The following is a 14,025-nucleotide window of genomic DNA, read 5'->3' on the forward strand; positions in this document are numbered from 1 at the left end:
AGTTAGGCTCAGAAACATTGTAGTAAAAAGGCAAGCTTGGATATACTGCAAATGTTCAGGGTGTAAATATGGGTATAATAAAATAGTATGACAGTGGTGATTTTTTAAGCAGTGCAAGGACTGATGTGTGACTAGATAAGTATAACCTATCATGCTACAATTGCTATTAAAGTGGTTGTTAACCCTTACATATCCCCAGTGAAGCGAATGGCCTCCGGAGATGCACAGAGATTAAACAAATCCTCCTACGTAAGTTGTACCTGTTTATCTGCATCCTTTTTTCTACATCCGTTCAAAGTCCAAAATGTATAAAGCGTGTCCAAGCTCCAAGCTTTCAGAAAATAAGGGGCAGAGAGCTGAAATTACACACTGCAGTGCTCTGAGGAGAGCTGACTGGAGGGGAGGGGAAGGGACCCAGCCCCAGGGTCAGCTGACCAAACAGACATAAAATTCTGGAGATCTGACGAATCACATTCTCCATGGCATCTACGTAGTAAGGGCTACAGTGGGGAAAGCAATTATTTGATCACCTGTGGATTTTGTAAGTTTGCTCACTTACAAAGAAATGAAGGGTCTATAATGTTTATCATAGGTGTATTTTAAATGATAGAGACAGGATATCAACCAAAAATCCAGAAAAAAAACACGATACAAATGTTATAAATTGAGTTGCAGTTCAGCGAGTAAAATAAGCATTTGATCCCCAAGCAAAACATGACTTGGTACTTGGTGGAGAAACCCTTGTTGGCAAGCACAGAGGTAAGATGTTTCTTGTAGTTGGTTACCAGGTTTACAGATCTTAACTAAATCCTCAAGGTTTCTTGGCTGTGGCTTGCTAACGCAAAGTTTCAGCTCCTTCCATAAATTTTCTATAAAAGTCTATCTATTCAAGTCTGGAGACTGGCTAGGCCACTCCATGACCTTAATGTGCTTCTTCTTGAGCCACTCCTTTGTTGCCTTGACCAATCCATGACCCAAGTTCAATAAGGTAAGAAGGTTCTCGTTCAAGATTTTACAATACATGGCCCCGCCCATTGGCCTCTCAATGCAGCAAAGTCGGCCTATACCTTAGCAGAGAAACAGCCCTAATGCATAACATTTCCACCTCTATGCTTGACTGTAGGGATGGTGTTCTTAAGAGTCATAGTCAGTATTTTTCTTCCTCCAAACACAGCAAGTCGAGTTAAAGTGTTACTAAACCAAGGACCCTGATCACATGCACTCTGCCAAGAAACGAAAATACCTCTCTAGCAATACACACTAAACTAAGCATGTGCAGAGTGACTCCACACAATATGTCTTATCAGGAGATAAGAGGGGGATACTGGAAGAAGGGGAGGATCAGAGAAGTCAGGATCAACCAGCATTTTTACAGAATGCAAAGGATTAACCCCTAGGTTCCACAGTGAGTATATCAAGCAAATTTTACTGCATATACAGACTGATTTTACTGTTGTGGGTTTAGTAACACTTTGATGTCAAACAGCTCAATTTTGGTCTCATCTGACCACAGGACTTTTTCCCAATCCATCTCTGAATCGTTTAGATGTTCACTGGCAAACTTCAGGTGGGCCTGTACATGTGCCTTCTTGAGGAGGGGGACCTTGTGGCGCTGCAGGATTTCAATCCACGCTGGCTTATTGTATTACCAATGGTTTGTTTGGTGACTGTGGTCCCAACTGCCTTGAGATCATTCACATGCTCCTCCCGTGTAGTTCTGGACTGATCCTTCATTTTTCTCATGATAATCCTTACCATATGAGGCAAAATCTTACATGGAGCTCCAGACCGAGGCCGATTGATGGTTATTTTGTATTTCTTCCATTTGCAAATAATTGCTCCAGCAGTTGTCTCCTCACCAAGCTTCTTGCTGATGGTCTTGTAGCCCATTCCAGCCTTCTGCAGGTCTAAAATCTAGACCTTGACGTCCTCTGACAGCTCTTTGGTCTTGCTCATCATAGTGGTGAGATTTGAATGGAGGAAAGATTATGTGGACAGGTGTCTTTCAAACACATAACGAGTTGTCATAATGAGAACCTTCTTAAATTGGCAAAACTAATCTGTGTACCACATGAGCATATAGCCAGTCTGTGGGAGCCAGAACTATTGTTGGTTGGTAGGGGATCAAATACTTACTTTAGTCTCTGAACTGCAACTCAATTTAGAATATTTGTATCGTCTATTTTTTCTGGATTTTCGGTTGATATTCTGTCTCTATAATTTAAAATGCACCTATGATAAAAATTATAGACCCATCATTTCTTTGTAAGTGAGCAAACTCACAATCTGCAGGGGATCAAATAATTATTTTCCCCACTGTATAGTTTCGTAGAAATAACTTTATTAGCCATATCAGGAGAAAGTTCACTATAAAGCTCTCCATTTCAGTTTGCCATAGTCATGGCAACTGATAGAGTGGCAATAGCCAACTGCAAGACTGGGCCTGCCAGGGCAAAGGAGAATATTAAAAAGTCTCCAAATACCTGTCAATGGAATCGTTAAAAGGAAGGAATCCTTTAGGAACACTAGATTGATTGTTTAGTACAAGAATAGCTGGGTCCAAAGTGGGAACAATCCATCTCTTTTAGATTTCCTCTTTTGTAAGGTACAAGGCAGCAAACATGCCAGGCAGAGTGAAAAACCTCTGGGAATTAGGCCAATCATCATATAGAGTCCAAATGGCCTGAACAAGAATGGGGAAAGGCTTTTGAGACACTGCCTTAATTTGTGTGCCTAATGGAATGTGTGGATGCTGAGCATAACTAGTTGTATCTTTATAGAGACTAGTATGCACTGACTCAGTTAGCTACACTCACACCATGTGCCAGGGTGAGTGCCTAATACAGGATTCAGTGCCCAAAACAAACTTTGCAGGCTATCCCCACTGTCACAGGGTCTGGGTACAGTACCCAAGGTATACACTCAGGGTAAACAATCTTGAAACTACTACTGAGCCATAAGGCAGTATACAGTCAGATCTTGATAAAAGTGTCAGTCGAAGGAAAACCTGGTAAAAAAAAAAAAAAAAAAAATGGAAAAAAAAATCTTTTTCTACATAAAGAAGGAATCCATCACATAAGGAAACTAGCAAAAACTGGAAAACTAGCAAAAAGCTAGAGCCTCACAGTGTGGGCAGTGTTACATGGAGGGCATTCCCAGCAAAGCTTTTGCCAATCTAATCAATTGAAGATAACGGCTTATAAACCATGGTCTAGTAAAAGTTCTTTGTTCTGTATTGTACAATTAAGATATGATTTCTGTGCCTCGGTTGTGAATTTTGAACATGAAACTCCTGACAATGCCTAATGCTACAGACTTGAATACTTGTTTTAACGCGCTTTTACTAGTATATTTACCAGACCAGAAGGGAGCGAATAAAAGAAGTTTATTGTTTGGGTTTCCATGCACTTTATGTCTGAATCATGTCTAAATTTAAAAACAACGTGGAAGTCCGTGACAGCTATCGAGCACAATTATTAAATGAAATCACGCCATACAGGTAAATGTTGTCAGACCACATGTAGGACCTGATTATTAACCACTTCCTGTCCGCCCTATAGCAAAAATACTGCTACAGGGCGGCAAGGTTGCACAAAAACACATATGTATGCATGTGATTTAGCAGTTCCGGCCTCGGCTGTCAATCACCGGGTTCCGGCCGGTGATTACTCGCCAGTACACGATGATTGCCGAGTATTACTGACGGGGGAGAGAGCTGTATGTAAACAATACAGTTCTCTGCCCTGCACACTGTTTTGTATGGCTCTGCATAGCAAAGCCATACAAAGCAGTGTGCTTACAGTGGAAAGCACACACACAGCATACTGTGAAACAGCACACAATTACCCCTTTGATCGTCCTAGATGTTAACCCCTTTCTGCCCAGTGCCATTAGTACAGTGTCGGTGCTTTTTATTAGCACTGATCACTGTATTAGTGTCATTGGGGATGTTAGTGACACCAAGTCAGTTCCGCCCAGTGTCAGAATGCCCGCCACAGTGACGCTATAAGTCGCTGATTGCCGCCATTACTAGTAACGAAAAACACAATTTTTCTAGTATATATACCGACATTTGTAAACGCTATAACTTTCACGTAAACCAATTAATTAGCGCAAAAAAAAAAACCACAGGCAATCAAATACCACCAAAAGAAAGCTCGATTTGTGAAAATAAAAAGAAAAAAGGCATAAATGTCATTTGGGTGCAGCGTTGCATGGCCGCGCAATTGTCAGTTAAAGTAAGGCAGTGCCGTAGCGCAAAAAATGGCCTGGTCATGAAGGGGGGTAAATCTTCTGAAGGGCAAGTGGTTAAAAACCCAAACATTTATGTAAATGACCATTCTGTGGTTTAGATCAAGTGAAAAACAAAATAATGTATAAATCAAATGACAAATGTTACAAGTCAGATCTGCTAAAACAACTTGTTTCACAGCTAATGTAAAAAAAGGCTACGAAGTAACATATTTTAGCACTTTCCTTATTCACCCACTCAGCAGTCTCACTGATAAGGTATGCATAAATTAGTACCTAAACTGGGCTTTTATGTTGCTGGGACTGGCAGAGCGCGCCTGTATCTCCTTTTCCTGTTTCTCTCGTAGAATCCTCTCGGCCAACAGGAAGTAAGTAGCGGTTATGTGGTTGTATTTATTTGTTTCCAAGGCACTGAATGAGAAAAAGAAAACAGGAAACATGAGATTGTTTAAAGAGCTGGAACGGTTTCATCTACACAACATGCTACAAGTAGGACTAGCTTTATGTCAGAATACGCAACTGTGGAGAAGTATACTGGGAATTCATGGGGTTTCTTTTGCCTTCTTTTGCCTTTGTGAATAGAATCTACCTACTTTTGGCTGCATGTACCCAGCTGTACTATGGTAGAGTAAAACCTCTGTGGGAAAGGGAGGCTGCCATATACACACACAGCACAAATCTAGGCTAGGCCCATGTCGTCTGCCACAAAACTGCACAAGGAGGGTGTACACTCTCTGTAACGCAGACATGCACACTTCTATTTGGCCAGGGCCATCAACATACATTCAGCCAATTGGCTAAATACATGAGTATGCCATGCAAAGCACATGCTTCACTGTGACCTGTATCCTGCGATAAAAAAATGGGCATTTAGGCTGGGCATTGAAATGGGGACACCAGTTCTTACCACTTCTCAGGAACGGTGATTATGAAACTGGCATTGGAGGATTAAAAAAAAAAAAAAACCTTGCTGACTACATATGAGAAACATGCTGAAAATGATTAGTGTACATGTATCCTCTTGAGAACTTCACACCATCAGAGCAGACCCTTAAACCCAACTTCACCTTGCCAGATAAGTTATAAACGACACTCACTTCAATAGAAAACCTGCAGACAGCCTTTGAATTGAAATCACTGAAGTTGGGGACATGCATGTGTACAGAATAAGATGCAGGACTATTAGGTGCAGGATATTTCTGAAGAGGCACTGTACAGCTTTAAGCGGAAAACCACAGAAAAGTTACCAGGGAGTTTATTTTAGGGAAGTTAAGCAAAATACTCGTTTTCACACAGAACTACTGAAAAAAACAAATCAAAATGGTCAATGAAAAAAAGTAGCACCCCAGTAACGTTAACCCTTGTTTACCTGAGCACTACCTAACCCCTAAAACAAGCCCTACTACAGATCAACCCTTTTTATGCCGGATACCTAGTTCTCTTGTGCTGGAAACCTCTGTACTCATAGCATTCAAGTACTGTGCTGAAAACATGCACCTCCAAGATTAGGATACCACTATAAACTGCTTTGAGCACATTATATCACAATTACACTGGGGAAAGGAGGGGACCTGGGCAAGGCAAGTATACTAAAGTCGGCCATAGATGGAGCAACCCATTGTTGCAGGAAAGAAAAATCGCTCAATGCCCCCATCAACACAGTCTTTGTTAATGGGGAATCCCTTCCACTGAGCTACTGTGTTCTCCAGGTGGGGGCAGCTGATTAATGCTAGCAGCTATAATAATGGCTAGCAATAGTCGAATGTAAAATTTGACAGGCTGATTCTACCCAAGTTGACCAATTGATCAACTTTGGTACATTCAGCCTGCTCATACATGGTTTGAATCTCAGCTGGTCCCTGCTGAACTGGCCGAGGTTCAAACCATCTACGGCCAGCCTTAGAGTGCACCCGTACTTTAATTTTCCATTACACGAGAAGTACAGTCAAAGCTATTTTGGCTGTATTTTTCCTGTGGATCGCAGGAGTGAAGTTCATTCTGAGCTCCTATGACCCGTTTTCAGCTGACAGCGGGCTGAGGTACACTGTCGGCTGATGTCACTCATCCGACAAGGCTGGGGGAAATATTCCGACTTCAAAGTCGGGATCCACCTCTGGAGTGGCACACGGCTCCTCCTCTCAGTGAAACGCTCAGAAGTTGTGCCAGCCACTCCCTCCCCAGCCCAGCGCTCCAGTGAGAGAGAGGAAGGGGGAGGGGGGAGCTAGAGCAGACAGTGGTGACAGTCACTGCTCTCTGCTCGGAGCAGAGAGAACTCCGTGATCAGAGTTCTCACCCTTATAGCTGACAGGTATAACATCAGACTGATGTTGCATCCATCTAGGCAAGTATAAATGGGGGGCCTACTTCTCTCAAGCTCTAAATATTGTGCATTTAAGTCAGATTTTGAAAATCCAGTTGCCTGCCTGCTGACCTACTGGCCTCAATATTTTATTTAGTTTACCCACAGCAGATATGCGGATCAGGAAAGTAAGAAAAAAAAGCCCTAAGTCCCCAAGCAAGCTTATTCTGGGTTATTAATTTGAAGCCATGGGTCAGCATCCCATGCTCCTCTAGAAGAGTTATCTTTAAGAGGCAAATCATCCAAACCAGATCTTTTTACATACATACATACACACACTGTGTATATATATATATATATATATATATATATATATATATATATATATATATATATATATATATATATATATATATATATATACATACATACATACATATACATACATATATATACACATACATATATATACACATATATATATATATACACACATATATACACACACACATATATATATATACACATACATACATACATACATACATACATACGCTAGTTATGGCCGCTGAACTTATTCAGCTGTCATGCACACTGCAATATCAAATAAAGCCAGATACGGTTTAGGATAGGCTGAGAATGCAGTTGTGAAACAGCTGCATTTGAAATATTAATCCTGTAATAGCTGTGTTTTCAAATTTTGTAATAAATTACAAAGTGTACAGAAAAAAAATAAATAAATAATCACAGATTGTGTCAAATACCAACTACAAGGATTATTCTTACATGTAATTTCCTTAAACAATTATTCTCTGACAAATTCAAATTTAAAATAAATTATTGGGGGTTTAAATTAAAAATGAAAAAAAATATTAAAAAAAAAATGTATATTTCATACATACAGTACTTCGCGATCACCACTAGTACCCTGACCAAATCAGCATAAAATCAATCATTACATTAATGTGCATGGTTCCTGTAGAAATCATCCACCTCCGGATTTTAACAGTGGTCGCTCGCAGCTGTAGAACACTTCGGCCAAACAGTTAAGAAATAAAGGATTCCATGTGTATGCAGGAATACAGTATACAGCTTCTGTGGGGCTTTCTGAAAACCTCAAAGAAACTGATCAACCACAGCAAGATCATAAGCTGGAACAAACCGATTGATGGGTGAAAAGCAACAACTTACTCTACAATGGCATCACGATCTGCTATGTCACCGAGAACCATCCGCTGTATGATGCTGTTATGTTCTTCGTCAGAGAGGTTCTTGTAGGACACTAGAGGAATGTTGTACTTTGTTGCAGGAGATGGGTCAACTCCCTGGAGCCAAGGATGGTTTTCAATTTCTTCCAAAGATGCTCTTCTCTTAGGATCTCTCTGTAGCATCCGAGTGATCAGGCTAGGAATACAAAACCATAATCCTGAATACAATGCAGGTCAAGGCCAAGAATCGTGACATAAGAGGACATAGTAAAACATTGCAGTATACCAGTACACAGGTCTGCACAAGTCTGTTTTGTAGATTGTTCTAGTGATCCTCAATATGCTAGTACCCATAAAACCTACCTTTATCACTACCACAATTAAAGAGTATTACAGAAGACTGCTGCCATGTTATAAGACACTTCGAGGTTGCTGTTATGTTTTAACCTTTATAGTACTGCCACAATGCACATTTTCCTATGCACTCTGCATTTTACCTTGGAAAACAAATCCCCATCACAATATTATAGCCAGATCAGAGACCCAATTCATTTAAAGGCACCTACTAATTTTAGGCAACGGAAAGTTGTTTAGAGCGGTATTAAACACAATACAAAAAATGTATTATGTTGCAGCTTACCAATCATATGTGGTGGCTGCATCAGTTTTTTATTTCTTTGGGCCTTAACCCCTCTGTTTTCACCTGGTGATCTGGCCAGCAACACGCCTCCAGTATTAGTGAGATACAACTCTGGATGAATGAGCACAGGAGGCACAGCAGACAGTAGCATTGTCAGTCTGGGGGGAGCATTGTGTTAAATAGAGTCACACATTTAAATACACTACACAAACTGAAGCCAAACTCCAGCTCACACTTTATAATTAGTTACAGCAGTGTTTTTCCTTTTGGGATAAAGGCTTTGCATGAATAAAAAAAGCTGCTCATTTTAACTACCCCTGTTAGTGTTGCGTGTTTTGCCTGATCCATTCAAACTGATATATTGTACTGGAGAGCTTCAGCTCCTGAATAACAAAAGACCCGCTGGTTGGATCAGATGAAAAAAACAGAAAGCCAGCCCCCCCCCCCCCAAAAAAAGGAAAGTACAGCCATTACATCCAAGAATTGGTAACCAGCAATATAATAAATGTTTGTGGTTTAATACCGCTTTAAGATCCTGAAATACAAACCCAGAAGTTCAAATCAGATGAACCTTCATGCATATGCCTATGAAAAGGGCAAGAAGGAGCTCCACCATTCGGCTGCTCAAGAAAAACCGCATTTGACAGAAAATAGACTTTTTGTCCTTGAGTAGACTTGGCCATGACAAAAGCCTACAGTCATACAAATATGCAAATGTATGACCGACAATGGATGGGTTGGGCCAAAGTTCTCTTAGGTCTGTACACCTCTTTACCTGCCCTGGCAATATTTGTTCCATATTACAGATAACCTCCGAATGCCTGACAAGCTACAGGATTCTACATGACAGCAAAAGGAACATGACACAACCCGGTGACTCATTTATCAAATATCTTTGTACCTCTGAGCTATTTAAAATGTCATGTTTTGACAAATATGTAGAACACAGACTAGCAGAATAAAGAATATAAGTTACAACTAGTGAAACAGTTTTAAAATACAAGAAAGGTATTTTAGAGTGGTAATAAAGCAAAAAAAAAAAAAAAAAAACACCTTTCAAAAGCTGCCGCCCCCAGCCCCGCCTTAAACACTTACCTAAGCCCCATCTCAATCTAGCACTGTGCCCATCTGCTGGAGCAACTCTTTTCCCCTCTCTCTTTTCTCACAGGAGTCTTGGCAGCAGCAGAAGCCATTGGCTCCTGATGCTGTCAGTTAAACGAGGGAGCAGGGAGCGGAGTCAGGCAGCAATGTGTGTCAGAATGTTAATTAACAAGATCTCCAATTGCATCTTAACCAATGATGTGTAATGTACCACTTACTGCACAATACTAGAAGAGTTGGTGCACAGAGGCAGGCAGGGAAACTGAATGGTCCAAGATGTGCAGTTCTAGGTCCTAACACCTGGAAACTGCCAAGTACCATATTAATTAATTGCATATTATCATTACCTTTGTGACATTATATATATTTATTTATTAATTTTAGTTATAACCATTCCTCAAAGTGGTTGTAAAGTTTTAATGCATGAAGGTAAAACCTTCTGCTGCTGCTCCCCCCACAGCCCACCCCTTAATACTTACCCGAGCCTGATCTCGATCCAGCAACATGCATGGCAGCAGCGGCTCCCCCTGGTCTCTATTCTCACTGGTTGAGACACAGCCAATGGCTCCCACTACTGTCAATCTCAGTCAGTAAAGAGTGAGCAGGTGGTGGAAGCAAGCATGCATGAGTGCCCCCTTATCAAGTGGCTTGCTATTGGTGCACTTATCAGGGGTGAGGAGCCAGGAGCGCTGGCGGAAGACCCAAGAAGAGGAGGATCGGGGCTGCTTTGTGCAAAACTATTGCACAGAGCAGGTAAGCAAAAAACATTTTTTTTCAGATCACTTTAAGCTTGCCAGTCCTTCTCCCAACAAAAAATAGTTTTCTCTATAAAACTGGTAATCCTTTTTTTGTGATACTGCTTCTATATCTATACAAATGTTTGCACTTGTTTCTCTCTTTCTAAGCAAATGCCAGTTCAATGTCACCAAGCTATTACAGCTGATTGTATAGACAAAATCACTTCCTGTTGCTTTTTCCTATATTTCAGCTACAGAAACTCCTCAACAGTTAACTGGAAAATGTGAAATATATGTTCCTATGCAAGTGATGATGGAAATTTATAATCAAGAAGGACTGAAGTTACCTACATTGAGCACAAGAAAATGCAAACGACCAGTGGCAGTGATCTACTGCAGAACTTAGGAATTCACAGGATTTTTATTATCATTATTACTACTAGTTACATAGTTAGTCTGGCTGAAAAAAGACAAAAAGGTCCATCTAGTTCAACCATTAAAAAAATAAATAAATAAAATTATAATACTATACCAACAGTTCATCCAGAGGAAGGCAAAAAAACCCAGCAAAGCATGATCCAATTTGCTCCTGCAGGGGAAAAAATACCTTCCTGATCCCCCGAGAGGCAATCGGATATTCCCTGGATCAACTTTACCTAAAAATGTTAGTATCCAGTTATATTCTGTGTATCCAAGAAATAATCAAGGCCCTTTTTAAAAGCAATCCACTGAGTTGGCCAGAACCAACTCTTCAGGGAGTCTATTCCACATTTTTACAGCAAAGTTTCCTTTTCCTTATTTGGTGATTAAATCTCTTTTCTTCCAGACGTAAAGAGTGCCCCCTTGTCCTCTATGATGACCTCAAGGTGAATAAGTCTACACCGAGTTCACTATATGAACCACTGATGTATTTATACATGTTTATCATATTCCCCCTTAATCTCCTCTTCTCAAGAGAGAATTCAGTTCCTCTAATCCTTCCTCATAGCTGAGCTCCTCCATGCCTCTTATCAGTTTGGTTGCCCTTCTCTGTTCTTTCTCCAGTTCCCCAATGTTCCCCAATTTTGGGCACCAAATCACAAAATGGAACTGCATATTCCAGATGAGGTGTTACTAATGATTTGCACAGGGGTAAAAGGATCTCTCTCTCTCTCTGCAGTCTATACCTTTTAATAAAAGAGGATTTTGCTTACTTTAGAAATCGCAGCTTATGATCTACCACACAAGTGTGAAACACAAGGCCCACGGGCAGAATCGGGCCCTCCAAGCCATTTCATGTGGCCCTTGCACCTCTCCTGCAGGTACCCCCTTGTCTCCACCCCCACTATGTCTCAGTAGTCAGAGGCAGAGAGAATAGCACTCCTCTGCCAAATCCTGCACCTCTCAATGCAGCTGCAGCACCCCCTCAACTCTGCGCTCCACTGGTCTCAGCATTCAGCAGACTCTGGTAACCGACTCCACTCCTCCTCTGGTCCTCCTCCAGACCCTGCACTTTCTGCTTTCCAGCTCTGCCCCCAAAGGGGGTGCACGGTGATGTTAGGGAGGGTGTGGGATTCTTGACATCTGGTGTAATGGGGGGTGGGGTGCTCTGGACATCTAGTTTTACAGATACAACTGGCCCTTTGAGAGCAATCATAATGCTGATACGGCCCGCAATAAAATGGAGTTTGACACCCCTGATCTACCAGAACTCCCAGATCCTTCTCCACCATTGATTCCCCCAGTTGTACTTCCCCTAGTATGTATGATGCATGCATATTCTTAGCCCCCAAGTGTATAACCTTACCATTATCAACATTAAACCTCATTTGCCACATAGTTGCCCAACTGTGCACTGAGGTCGGCTTGTAAGTTGGAGACATCCTGTAAGGACGTTATTCAACGGCAAAGCTTGGTGTCATCTGCAAAGACTGAAATGGTATTTTTAATCCCAGACCGTATATCGTTTACAATATATTAAAAAAGAGTAGGGATCCCAACACTGAACCTTGGGGTACACCACTAACAACCCTAGACCATTCAGAGTATGAATCATTAACCACTACTCTCTGAATACTATCTTTTAGCCAGTTTTCTATCCATTTACATACAGATTTTTCCAAGCCTGTAGACTTTACCTTACACATTAGCTGTGTGTGGGGAAATGTGTCAAACACGTTTGCAAAATCCAAGTATACCACATCCACAGCCACCCCTCTGTCCAAGGTTTTGCTAACCTCCTCATAAAAAGAAATCAGATTTGTTTGAAAACTTCTGTCTTTAATGAATCCATGCTGTGTGTTACTTAAAATATTTTTTTCCAGCAAGAACTCATCTATGTGGTCTTTTATTAAACTCTCCAGTATCTTCCCAACTATAGAAGTTAAACTAACAGGTCTATAATTACTTGGTAAAGATTTTGATCCCTTTTTAAATATTGGCACCACATTGGCCTTACGCCAATCCAGTGGTACTATGCCAGTCATTAAGAGTCCCTAAAAATGAGAAACAATGGCTTTGAAATGACAGAGCTCAATTCTTTAAGAAACTGTGGGTGTATGCCATCTGGTCCAAGTGCTTTATTCACCTTTTTTCTGTCTATATATTTCTGGATCATATCAGTTGTGAGCCAACGTGGACCATCTGTAGCTGAGTCAATACCATGGTCATTATGGACAAGAGCTCCTCCATGCTCCTTTGTATACACAGAGCTGAAGAAGGTATTTAATAAAATTTGCCTTCTCTTTGTCCCCAGTCACCCACTGTAGATTATTTTGTAAAGGGCCTACATGCTCGTACCTGACCTTTTTACTATTGATATATTTGAAGAATTTTTTGGGGTTGGTCCTGCTATCATTTGTAATCTGTCGTTCGTTTTCAATTTTTGCGGCCTTGATTTGCTTTTTACTTATTCTGTTATACTCTTTGTAATGTTTAAAAGATGATAGCGTTCCTTTATTTTTATACTTCATAAAAGCGCTTTTCTTATGGTTTATACCCATTTTAACTTTGTCCGTAAGTCACACAGGTTTGATTTTTAGCCTTTTGAACTTGTTGCCCATGGGGATATATTTTGCAGTGTGTTCACATACAGTCTTTTTGAAGAACTCCCATTTCTGTGTTATGTTCATCGATGAAAATATTCCCTCCCAGTCCAAGTCTTGAGAGCAGCTCTCAGCCTTGCAAAATTAGCTCTCTACTACTACTACTCAGGATTTACAGTATATAGTGTCAGCAGTTTGCAAAGTGCTTTACAACATGAGGACAGACAGTTACAATACAAATTAGTACAAGAGGAATTATAGGAACCTCTCAGAGCTTCAAATGGGAGGGTCAAATGATACAAAAAGGTATCTAACTGGTGGGGATAGGCTGATGGAGAAAATAAAAAGTGCAGATTTTAGGTGGATGCAGGATAGGCTTTTCTAAAGAGAAGGGATTTCAAGAATCAACTAAAAGTGGCCAGAGTAGGAGATAGTTTGACAGATAGGGGTGGGGAATTCCAGAGGATGGGAGAGTGGAAAAGCACTGTAGGAATGCATGGGAAGAGGTTACAAGGGAGCTAGAGAGGAGGAGGTATTGGGAGGAAAGAAGAAAACAATTTGGTTGGTATTTTGAGACAAGGTTAGTGATGGGGACAGAATTGTGGATGGCTTTGTAAGTTGTTAGCATTTTGGATTTTATTTGTTGGGTTAGCAGAAGCCAATGGAGGGATCGGCAGAGAGGGGTAGCAGACACTGACAAGTTGGTAAGGTGGATAAGTCTGGCAGCAGCTTTCATGATGGAATGAAGGGGGGATAGCCTATGTAA

General features: G+C 40.9%; 1 protein-coding gene across 1 annotated transcript in view; it reads right to left on the reverse strand.

Moving 5' to 3' along the window:
- The window catches only part of SNRK (SNF related kinase), a 114,543-nt gene that overhangs the window by 13,376 nt on the left and 87,142 nt on the right, over positions 1-14,025 (reverse strand). The window contains exons 4-5 of the mRNA XM_089690659.1: positions 7,742-7,954; positions 4,528-4,662 (exon numbers count right to left, since the gene is read on the reverse strand). Of these exons, the coding sequence (XP_089546785.1) occupies positions 4,528-4,662; positions 7,742-7,954 (348 nt within the window). The remainder of the gene's footprint in view (positions 1-4,527; positions 4,663-7,741; positions 7,955-14,025) is intronic.

This window comes from Staurois parvus, unplaced genomic scaffold (assembly GCF_062004578.1).
Source record: "Staurois parvus isolate SC_StPar_1 unplaced genomic scaffold, SC_StPar_1.0 ptg000021l, whole genome shotgun sequence".
Taxonomy (NCBI): domain Eukaryota; kingdom Metazoa; phylum Chordata; class Amphibia; order Anura; family Ranidae; genus Staurois; species Staurois parvus.